Source organism: Strigops habroptila, chromosome 1, assembly GCF_004027225.2.
Source record: "Strigops habroptila isolate Jane chromosome 1, bStrHab1.2.pri, whole genome shotgun sequence".
Classification (NCBI taxonomy): domain Eukaryota; kingdom Metazoa; phylum Chordata; class Aves; order Psittaciformes; family Psittacidae; genus Strigops; species Strigops habroptila.
Genome location: NC_044277.2, coordinates 121,788,346 through 121,800,771, shown reverse-complemented (window position 1 = coordinate 121,800,771; position 12,426 = coordinate 121,788,346). Strand labels below are relative to the sequence as shown.

General features: G+C 39.2%; 1 protein-coding gene across 2 annotated transcripts in view; it reads left to right on the top strand.

Moving 5' to 3' along the window:
* CDK6 (cyclin dependent kinase 6) overlaps nucleotides 1–12,426 on the top strand; it is a 140,179-nt gene that overhangs the window by 31,041 nt on the left and 96,712 nt on the right. For both annotated transcript variants that reach the window (XM_030501774.1, XM_030501854.1), the window contains exon 3: nucleotides 1,059–1,194. In XM_030501774.1, coding sequence (XP_030357634.1) covers nucleotides 1,059–1,194 — 136 coding nt within the window. The remainder of the gene's footprint in view (nucleotides 1–1,058; nucleotides 1,195–12,426) is intronic.

Here is a 12,426-nt window from a genome sequence, read left to right as displayed (position 1 = left end):
TAAATCTACCGTCACCTAATTAAAGTAGCAATTGATTTTCTGCCTCGCTTCAGTGAGAAAGGAAATCTGGTCTGTACAATTTAAAGCTAAATGAATAAACACATGAGTAAAGCATGTGAGGGGGGAACAGCATCCTTCCATCTGTAAGATGGTTTCCTATTGTGATTTTGAAGAAGTGGGACTTGAGGAAGGATGGTGAAAGTCACCAGTATGAGTACAGGTGTCAAGCACAACAGGATGGGCAGACATTTGTGAAAAAGATAAAACAGTGATTAAAGCTGGGACGGTAGATGAGGTGGAGAAGATGAGAGAAATCCTAATTAAATAGAGAAAGCAATAGAAAATAGAGTAATCACACAGGAATGTGACATTATGAAGAGCTTCGCAAATTAGTTTGGTGTTGTGCAACAAGGTAAAATGATAACGAAATTTTAGTAAAAGACTGACAGAAAGTGATGAGAGAAGAAATCTTTCTCAGCAGTGGCATCTTGTGCACAAAGCTTTTTTCCAGACTGCATCCTGACTGAAGGTATTCCGTGCATTCAGGAAGTTGCATGAGTAATCAGCAGAAAAGGTCTGTTCCTGCCAAAGGAGATGTAATCATAAAGCTGTGTAATGGTGAGCATGGGAGTTATGTAGGAAGAAGAAGGTGCATGCAAACACCCAGTGTATTTTCTTCTCAAAAATGTTTCTTGTAATTCTTTTTACAAGGGATTGTAAGTGCTGCAGCATCGAATGTGGATAAATATCCTGTAATTTTCTGTATTAACTCAAGTTGCTCTGTCCAAAAGAATTTTTTTTCAGGTAATTATTTTACTTTGAACAGCTGATGAATTTTTAACGTCTAATTGTATTTCAGAATCCACACATGAAAGAGAGATATTATTGATGTATCTGTAGTTATCTGATGATCGAGAGCTCAAAGATTGCTCTACCTTTGGAAAGCTCTTTTTGCCATTTTATGTACTGTAAGAAATTTAAATAGAGATATGTGAGCTGCAAGGTACGGATGTCTGCACTGGTTCCTGTATACTTACCTCCTCTTTTCCTCCTCTCAGATTGTTTGATGTGTGCACCGTGTCACGAACAGACAGAGAGACCAAGTTAACCTTAGTGTTTGAACACGTGGATCAAGACTTGACTACTTACTTGGATAAAGTTCCGGAGCCTGGAGTGCCTACTGAAACTATAAAGGTATTTAAGAAGAAAGATTTTGTACATTATTTCAGAAAATAATAGCTAGGAAGGGCAAAGAGATAAATCATAAAGACAAACTGTTTTGATTCCGTAGGACTTTTTTCTATCAAAATTGAGTAATGCCCAGCTTGAGACATGAATTGCAGCACGAAGATCTGTATTCACTAGCAGATGTAATCTCCTTGTGGAAATGTTGCACTTGTGGGGTTTTTTTTCTCTTTTAGATTCATAAATCTCCTGAATCTCTACTGTTTTACCAAATACAGCATTCCAAATCATTAAGAATGACCTTTACTTGCAGCTGTAGACAGATGGTTTCATTATTCTTTAGTCCAAGAATACTCGGACCTTCCCTAGAAGGTGTCTGGTAAAGTGCTGGATGTTGTTAGAATGGATAAAATAAATCCTGTATTCCTATCCCTTCTCTTTTGTCCTTTATTTCCCCAAGAGATTCCTTTCATTTCATTTCCCTCTTGCCAGAAAGGTTTCTATACGTTCCAAGAGCAGGAAATGATCACTGGGGACCCGTGGTGAGCTCTGCAGAGCATGGGCTTAAGGAATGGGGTGGCCGTGACCTGTTGTTATAGAAGCTGGGAAGGCTCTCAGTAACTGGAAGGATGATCCTCAAGTTTTCCCATCATGTTGTTTCATATTCTGCATCTGTAAGGGAGGACCTCTTCCTGGGATAGGATGCGCTTGCATTATTGGTACTAAAATACGCATACCAACCCCTCTTCTCTCCTGGGAATTTCACAGCAAAGTGCTACACTGAGGATCATAGCTTGAAATGTTTGACAAAATGTTTGCGCCTGGGAAGAGAAAGAGGGATTGACGTCCCTACATTTTGACTGTGTGCTTAACATTTCTTTTGATTTTTCCTTTTTTTCATGAGGAGAGATAATTTATGCTTTCAGAGGCAGATAATCTTGCATTTGTAAAAGTACTTTCTGGAAGTATGTTGTGTCATCTTCGTCTGGCCAAAGTCCTGAGGGAGGAAAAGAAAACATGAAACCTACCTGAAATTTAGTTGTTTTGATATTTTTTGGTTGGGTGTTTTTTTTTGTTTTTTGTTTTTTTTTTGTTAACAGCTCCCATCTTAGGTGTTGTTTGATCTTTCAGTATAAAATTAGACACAAAACTGATGAAAATAATTTCATTTGTATCAATGTCACAGATGTGTAATATGAGCCAGTTCAGCAAGCATGTTTTTTAAAGCAACCTTAGTGGATAGAATAAAATTTAAAAAAAAAAAGGATACAACTGTGATTCAGTCCCAGCAGAAGATAGGAATATACCTCTTGCATTTGAAGGACTCTTTTATGATAATGCTTTCAGGGCTCTACTTCCTTTTAGGGCTTTAAAACTACCTTAGGGAACTGTATCTCAATGTAACTAGCATTGTGAAAATAACACACAAGGTGACTGGCATATTATCTAAATATATGCATTGAAATGTATGGGAACTGAATGACCAAGCCTCTGAAATGTCAATTTTAAGTATCTTTCAAGCCATGTTTCATTTAAAGGAAATAGAAGAGGTGATCATTGGACTAAAACATCTGTGATTTTCTAAAAGCCTATTCTAAATTTGCACTAGTAGACTGTAAAACGTAATTGGGAACATACATTTCGTAGAGGTAAAATAGTGGTGAAGGAAATTGTTTGATTTGAGAAGCACTATTCTGCATACATGGTTTACTAGTTCAACCCAGTTGATGTATCTGATAATTTGGCACAATAAAAGAGAAAAATTTAGCCACACAGAAACAAGGAGGAACAATTCTGGTCTTTTATGTACAGTGCAAGCTCTGCTGCAGCCAGTGAAATGAGTGAGTGTAAAATTCAGCTTGTGCTATGTACAGCTCCTTTTAAATGGGTGAGGGAGAATGTAAAACTGCTGTTTACTTGGTCGTTGCTGTCGATTTCAACATTTGCACAGTAGCTGATGTGTATTTCTTGAATTCTGTTTGGCACAGGGTAAAAAAGAGGTTTGGTTAACTTAAGTTGCACCCTGTGGCTTCACTGTTTATGTGAAAATACACAGTTTATGGAGGTACTTTTGCTGATAGTCAGGGCTGATCACATGAGGAAGGGTCTCAAGGCTTATTCCTAATACATTTCAATACCTTTCTAATGATACAGTCTTTATGGATATTCCTGGTAGAAAGTGAAGCGAAGTATAGTTTTCCTGGCTGCAGGGAAATATTGCCATTTTGCAGCAGCTGAGCATTTAACCCAGAGCACATACATCGTTAAATGACTAATCTGACTTTTTATAGTTTGGCTTTTGAGGTTAATATGGATTTGTACTTCATTTATTTTCCAGAATTGCAGACAATTTGTGTAGAGTATTTCCCCTCACCACTAGCACAGTACAAAACAACTGCCAGTATTGTAAGACCATCTGTTAAAGTTCTGCATGTGTCAGCAACAAAGAGGTGCCAAATGAGCTGAATAAGCTCTGGGTAGCTTGAAGTTGAAGGATCTAATATACCTCTTTGGCACCATGGTGTAAACTCAACAGTTGTTAGTAGAACTTGAATGACATAAAATTACTATGAGAGAGGTATCAGCCCCAAAAGATCTTTTCTGTGTGAATTAACTACCATCATTACATAGCATTTGGAGGAGGGAGGCTTAGCTTTTGCTGGTTTGGGGCATGCTGGGGTTTTAATTACCAACTGTCAAGGAATATAAGTGACATCGGTACCATTTTGAGAATTTTCTTTATGTTCAGCAGATAGTAGCCAGACTTTCGGAGAAACTAACCGTATCCATCATTTGAGCACAACTAAAGCTTTTGTCTTAATGCTGCTCAGCAATGCCTTTCTGATGTCTAAAACCCTGCAGTGCGCGTCACCCTACAGGGTGTTTTAGGAGCATATCCACAGGTGCCCATGAAGTGATAGAAGAGAGGGAGTTGCCCTTTGAGGCATTGCCTGCTAGTGGGAATACTTACCCAGGATGCAGGGCAGACATGCTCACTTCCCCTCCCTGTTGCCTGTCGCCATAATCCATTTCTTTGGCTATAAGGCCGGCTACTGAGTTCCAGGTTATTCTGGACTGAGGTATTTTAAATCTTTTCTGCTGAAGCACTTCCACTGTTTTTTCATGGAGTGTACTAGAGGGATGGAGAACATGACTCCAAATACTCATGGACATGGCATTCACCTTTGAAAGAGAACTGTGTTCAAGTTCTTAATCTGATTAATATGTCTTCATAACTACTGGGTTATAGTCTTGCTCAGCCTTGCTGGCTTGCTCTGTCAGACCTCATTAATCTATGTTCCATATGGCATGAATCAGAATCGGCAATGACAACATCTTCCTTCTTTTCTCTCTAGCCATCGGCTCCTCTCTCCTTTCCTTCCTGGGACACTCTTTAGGGCAGTTTATGTGGAAATGGAAGGTATGAGTTCAGTTTCCTTAGGACACAGCTGTTAGTCATGCACAGGTCTTTGGTAATGTTAATGGCATTAGCAGTTGAGTCCGAGAGACTTTGCTCATTAGGAACTTTTGTTAGTTGACATAAGGGTAGTGGAAATGGGAATGACACCACTGCCACAGAAAGATTTAAAAAAATATTGTTAACAGGCCATTAAAGCATTTTGATGTGTTAGTCTTTGAGACTGAAGCATGTTTAAGCTGGGTGGTCACATTTTGATGTGATGCTTGTGAGGCTGGCATAAGTTTTTTGATCCTGAAGGATTTGGATATGTTTGTTATAACACTAATTACATTTTTAATATGGAAATCATGTGCATGCAAACAAGGTGATGTTTATTGATTTAAGCTATTTCAAGGTATATAACAATACTTAGCTTTAAATTAATGTATGCATGTGATGGCTTGGTATATAGAGCTGTAAATTAAGTGGTTTAGGAATGGCTCTTTGGAGTTTCCTCCAGTCATCTTGTTCTGCTGGCCAAGGAGTCTGTAAGAATAAGAAGAGATATCAAATTGTTACCCTGGTTCTTTCATTTTAGTAATGAAGAAAGTTAACTTTGCGAGGTAACGTCATTATAAGTAAAGTTGTGGTGGCTTGCAGTAGTTCTCTTACAACTGATCAGAATTTAGCCTACCCAAGCTACACATGCTAACAGGGCCGGGCCTGTTTCGATGTGACAGTCAACAGAGGGAGCAGAACAAACGTCTCCAGTAACAGCAGGTGCATACGTTGTCTGTCGTGAGATGTTATAAGAGCTGGGAATGTCCTTCTACCCAGGTCTGTGATACATGAATCTTCATGGTATTCCCCCCTAGCCTGGAACAGGGCGGCCAGATCAAAGGTACATCTTTTTCTCTGGTGTTTCCTGATTCCTCACCCAAGTGAATTGCTTCTGTGGATATTATTCTGTTTCTCCTACGTGTAAGAAGCCTAGGTCTCCATCTGATTCAGGGGTCCAGGTTTTGCTATTTAGATGCCTAAAATTGAGAAAGTACAGCAGCAAACCTGATTTCCTTTTGTGGATTTATATGATAGTAGCCCATATATTGGATTTTAAAATATTACCCTCAGCCCTACAATAAATGTTACTGTTGCATCCTGGAGCATTTCCTGTAACTTACATTACCTGCTGTCAAACCAGGCACACCAGTCATATCTTTGCAAGACTCTTAGAAAATTAATATGAAGATGTTGCTTCTCAGAAGGCAAACCAGTGTTCGGTGGTGTGAGGTGAGTCATCAGCCATCTGCCACGGTTGTACCTACTCGCTCAATCACGTATGAGATGTGGAGCAGATGTCACACAATCATGCAATTCTGAAAACAGCACAAGATATTCCAGGAAAACAGATTCACCAGTACTTTGAGTCTTCAGAGCGTGGCCATATTTAACAACATCAAAGTTAAAAGTCACCAAAAAAAGAGCCTACTCAAATTAATAAGAAAAATGCTAAGAATAAGAGCTGTTACTAACATTTTCCTGTCAGTACTTTTGTGGTAAAGAGAGAAGCAAAACTTAGTGAGGAATTTAGAGTCCAAAAATAATTAATCAGATCCAAAACTGATACTAGGAGGTGTAAAGCCATTAGCTTCAGTGAAATGGTGCCCATTTACAGCTGCTGAGGATCTCATTCTTTGTGGACTATTTTGCAATAAATTTTGTTTGGAATCTGTATTAGGAATTAAAGAGTTGCCACTAGGAAGAAATGAAAACCAAAAGGACTGACCTGATATATTATTGTGAGATAAATCTTTTATTTTTCTTCTCTGTTATGGTACTGCTAGGGTTTGGACTGCTGCATGGAAGGATCGCAGGAGAGACAGCAGGTGACCTGCACAAGTGACAGCTCTGAAGGAACTAAACCTTAAAAAGAGGATATTTTCCAAAGGGTAGTGGTTCCCTCTGTTGTGGGTGTTGTCATTTGTTTCCCATACAGTCAGTGTCCAGCCTCTGATTTTAATTATGGTGGCATGAAGTATCTTCACATTCCTACCATTTGCAAATTCAAATTGGTGATAATGTATAGTTGGTTTTTTACAGTGCTATAGCTCAGGACTGCCTAGACCTCCATTGCTTGCAAACTGAGAGCTCATAAAAATGTGAGGCACTCCGGTAATTTTCAATCACTCCGTCCTGACTAGAGTGATTTAAAATCATTGGAGCGCTTCACATTTTTTCAGTTGTTCCAGTGTGGAAGGCAGTCAAGCAACGTTGTGGCATAATTCATGAAATCAACCTGCCTGAAACAATAATTTTAGCCTTTCAAAACAATGACACTGAATTGGAAATGTCGCTGTTAAAAGATGTCAATCAAGGACTCTAAATAGACATCTCAACCTACTTTTCTTTTATGGCCCAAACTCTCAAGGCAGCAGTTCAGTCCAGTAGGGCCCTAAGGGACATATCCTTTCTGAAGTCAGAAGGAAGCTATTGTTTTCAATAGATGGAGGGCCAGAAATCATCTTTATTCCAAAAGTCAAAGGGAATTAGGAAACTGAAAAGATTCTGAATTGTGGGCAGGGATGGAGATTGAGCCTTTGGTAGAACAGAATTTATGATCAAGTCATTGCAAAATGGCAGTATTATGAACACTGGAAGTCAAATGTTGGTATCAGCTCATTTAATTTCTGTTAGTTCTGCAGAGCTGGACATTGATGAGATGCAAAAAAGAAAGCTTATGGGTCCTGCTGCTCTGGATTTTCTGGAGATACTCTTGGATTATTAGTGACACTGGGGTTTTGCTATTGGAAAACATCAGTGTGGTAGCAATTGCTATGTAAAAGGCGTTGATGCTGCTGAAAGAAAGAAAGAGAGCATGAGGTAGGGATAATGCTCAAGCAGGTGTAAAAGTGGGGCTACACTGCAGGCAGCATGTCAGAGACAGTGCTGTTCTGTTCCGCAGTGAGCCTGTGGCCACTCCTCAGAATGGGGAGTATTTTCAAAATGCTTTCCTTTGTCTCGGTGGTGGTGTATAGTCGCAACTTGCTCTGCAAGTAGGTCCTACCTCAGTGATCAGCAGAAGCATCACTCTTGTTTTCAGAGTCTTTCTCTTCATCAAAGATGAGATGCCGCAGTTAAAGCAATTAAGAGAAAGCTGTTGCAGCTTATGGTGCATGTAAAGCAGTGGCAGAACAATAGACTGAAATGTTTGGATTTACCCATGTTCTGAATTTTGCTTACAAGCCATATGTCACTTTTGACAAGTGATTTGAAGGTTAGACTGCAGCAGCTGTGAGATAAAGAGGAGACGTTCAAAGAGCCATTCTTGATTTTTGGTGGGAGCAGATAGGAATTGCTTTCTTAACAGTAGTTTCTGCAGTGGGAGGAAATCAGGCCCCATGCCTCTGCATACCCACAAAGCTATACTTCACCCCAAAACAAACACACAGAGATGTGGAAGGGGAGACAGAATGACGCAAATTGTGACAAGGTAGATATTTGGGAAGCCTGGCCAACGTATTTTTTCTTGTTGAACTCTAGATTCTAAGGGTTGAACTCAGCTGATCTGGGACAAGCATTGCACCAGGATAGCTTTCCCATCTCAGCCAACCCAAGTTACTGCAACTCAGATTCTCTATACTAGAATATTCACACAGTGTCCGTATTTATTCACAGCAAATATACAGCTGTAGTGTAAAATAATTTAGAAGTTGGCCACAGACAACTCATAGCTGATAGAAGATAATATAGTAAACAAATAAATTACTCTTTGTAAAACTGTTTTCTCTATTCCAGCCCAAGAGGAATGTAATACGCTTGCACTAGCTGTATGCACTGCTTATATGCCAGTGAATAGGCAGGTTATTTTATCCCACAGTAAAAATAATTTTGAGCATGTTACTTTATTGGCACACTGGTTTAATCAAGATATGTCAAGTTTGTTTCTTTTCCTCTGTAACAGATGTATTTAGCTTATGCCAGAGAACAACATTCCGTACAAATGGATAGGGGTGGAATTTTTTTGTATTGCATGTTCACATATCTACAACTTAAAATTAGCTTTAAGAATTTAAATTTATATATATATAGGCACATAAGACACATACATACATACATACAATTATTGTAAAAGTCCTCTGACGTATTTGCAAAAAAAATGTTGCTATTTGAGCAAGTGGGAGAAAGGGAATGGGAAACTCAATGATCATCACTCTACTGTCTATGAAGTTCATGATCTCAAAATAGCTGTGGGCCAAAACAGGCCAGAACTGGCAACTCAGATGCTTAGAGAAGAGAGAGAAGAGTCAACAGTTCAAGAACACAGAAGGGATAGCACCAGTTCTCCCGTGCCTAGGGAGTGCTTCGGTGTAGATTGATTTTGTATGTGTACATGTGAAGGCATACTGCACATACACACACATGTGTGTATATATATACACACACATGTATTTCTGCTGATTCCTGGAGTCCGTCCCATAGGCTTATGTTTCAGCTCACCATCAGATATATGCAAGCTGGAATGAGGGCTGTTACAGTCACAGGGAAGGAATGAGGCCCAGCTGAGGCTGCACCTCTCATTCCTACCTAGTGTGTCAGATCAGAGTCACATGGAAATCCTCCATCCCACCTGCCCCTGCAGATACCGGAACAGACACAGTTCCTTCCAGCTTCCCATCCTCTGGTCAGGGACAAAAGTATGGAGAAGCACCAGCCGGTGGCATCAGCCAGCTACACTCTGCTGCTGGAGCAACCAAAGCCAAAACCTCTGACACTCAGAGAGCTTTCAGTGATTTCACCTCAGTGTTCTCTGCCTGTGCTAGTCCCATTTTCTTTCCATCCCTTTCTTCCACCCGTCCCTTCCATCTTCATTTTTTCACCTCACTTTCACTCTGTATTTACAATGTATAGCAATCTTCCATTCTTTCCCTCCCTCCAGAACTTTTCTCTCCATCACTTCTCTTCCAATTTTGCTTATCCCCTCCTAACTGACTCTACTGCCATAAAAAAGTAACATCATGGAACTGTCACACCGTTTCTCCACCTGGGGTCTGTCTTGTCCATTTTATTTGTAAGCTTTTAATGGAAGAGACTGTATGAAAACCCTTGACTGTATAAGGGCTCACCATTATAGGCCCTCCTTTTTGGCTGGCCTTTACACAATACCTTGTTAAACATGAGTCATGATAATCAGATCCTACAACAGCATTATTTGTCTAAAATTGTGCTTCTCCTCTGCTCTGCTGTTTCCCCACCACAGCCACTTCACACATTTACACAACTGCTTCCTTTATATATCAGTGCTCTGTAGTCAGCGGATGGTTCATGTTACAGGTTTCTCAGGTTTCAAAGTGAGATAAAATGAGCTTTCTTCCATTTTGAGAATATCCTTCTTTTTAAGAAGCCCAAACAAAGACACACATTATTAGTAAGTTTGCAAGCAGCTGCCAGAAGACAGAAAATTTAGAATGGAAACATGAGAGAAATAACAGAAATACTGTTTGTTGCTTGCTCTTGGTGCGACAGTAAGGGAAAATATTTGGAAATTAAAATGATTGATTTATTTGTAGTTCTAATAAAACAGACGTGGTTTTGTAATATTTGCCTATGTTGGTACCCCAGAGCGCAACTATGGGTCAAATCCTTCTGTCATGTAATTGTGGGCTTCTTAGGGTTCCTGCAGGGGTACGTGTGGTGCAATGCTATTAGCATCAGTTAGCAAGCAGCCTTTCATTTGTTTTCCTCCAAAGTTTGCAATTAAGACCAAATTACAATGGCTTTAGCTCCTAGATCAAATTTGTCCTTAATTTTTTGGTTGGAAGTCTTATCCAAAGACTCATAAACATCAGTATTTTAGGTTCTTCTTACTTCTCTGTTATCATTACAGCTATACAGTACTACCACTGATGTCAGTGTACATTTAAACTCACGCTGGAATATATACCTGAACCTTCTGGTTCAACTGCAGACCTTAAGAGAGAAACCCCAAAGGGAGCAGAGGCTCTGCTCCAGCAAAGCACTTAAGCTTCTGCTTAATTTTATGTAAACAGATTGCTCCAGCTTTAGAAGTGGGGTTGAAAGACAGTGAATTAGAGGAGCTAACAGAGGAGAACCAGTTGTTATCGTATACTATGACCTGATATATTCCAAGGTTAGAGTAAAGAAGAATTGAAACCATTGTTTCCGTAGTCTCAGTTTAGTCACAAACATGCGTTTTGCTTGTGTTTAAATGCTTTGTCAGAGCGAGGAAGTGGTCTTCCCTCAAAACTTATGTGTAAGCAGCATCTGTGCCTTTGGAACCCGACTCCTGACTATTCACAAAAGTGTGTCATAGTTGGTCATCCCAGTAAACTGACTCAGTCCTGGAAAAGGGGCTCCGGAGGATCACAGGTTTGACGGACTGATTTGTTTATTTCTTTTTTTACTAATACCATGACTGTTCTGGCTACAGAATTTATCCCATTTGCCTTCTTTGAAAATCGTGACCCTTGAGAATACCCACTTAAAAGAAGCAGCTGCTTTTTACCATCGTGGCTAACTCATTAGAAGCCATCACATTATAACATTGTGTCATGTTGTATCTTTATTAATATTGAACAGTGTCTTATACCATAAAGGGACCATTGAAATTAGTGGGTTAGTTGCAAAGAAAGTTACTGCTCAGCAGTTTTCAGTGTTGCTAAATATGTGACTTTACAAACAGCACCATAAAAATTCCAAGTATTTCTAAAATGTCCCACTTCTTTGGTCTGTGCAATAGGAAGCATTGCACTGTAACTTTAAAATGCCAAAAATAATCAAGAAGACATGTTAGCCATCTCTTAAGAGCATTTAATTTTCAAGCCAATAAATTCAGCTGCTGAATTTTTGTCCTTTGTTTTAGGATGTGACAGTTCTGTTGCATAACTGCAATTAAGGAATCTCAGAAGGCTCCGAAATGTTACAATACTCTGTGCATGCAAACAGAGTCATTTTTCGTTTAGTTTTACAGCAGGGAAGGGGCACCGGAATAGCAGAGTGTTGCCTTTTTTTAACATCTAGTTTATGATTCATTCTAAAATATTCTTTCATTTGGAATTAGCTTCAGATATTCCTGTTCTGACAAGCAGGGTAAATATTTTAGCAAGGACTTTTTAGAGAGAAGTTTTGACAGTAACATACTCCTCCCTTAGTGTTACAAAGGAAATGCTTGCTATCCAAACCCAGAGTCGGCATTTTAATGGAAATGGTTCCAAGAGAATACGTAGGATGTTACAAATGTAAAATGCATTTAATGAAAGAGTATACAGATGTCTTTCATGTATTTTAAATAAAAATGTCTAATTTGAGACTTGAGAAAGTCAACAGCGATCTCTGAGCCATATGCTTGTTATTACAATAGTATGTTGTGTATAACTGTCATTCGGTGAGAAGCAACACAGACCAAAAAGGAAAAGACATATAAAAACATAAAGGAGGAGAGACCATCTTACAAAGCATTTTTTATTAGGTTTTTGCCTTGATTAGAATATATCCCTTTCTTGCTTTTTGTTTGCTCACATAATTCCTGTTGATGTCTATAGGGCTTATTGAAGACATAGGAAAAGGAGAACAGAGGCCAAGCTGCGTGGGCTATAGTGAACCAAAACTGCAAAGAGATGCATACTTGACAGGGAGTTTAAAATAAAAATAAACCACAGTTTCTTTGCTTGGTTTCTGGAGCAGAAAGTCGCAAAACAAGCAGAAAACTTTTGGTTCTTGATGAAATGGTTAGTTTAGCTTCCTTACCTCAACTACTCCGAGTGTTTCAGATTTTAACCTTAATTTCAGTGCAGAGAATTTAGACCTATTTCAGCTTAGGTTTA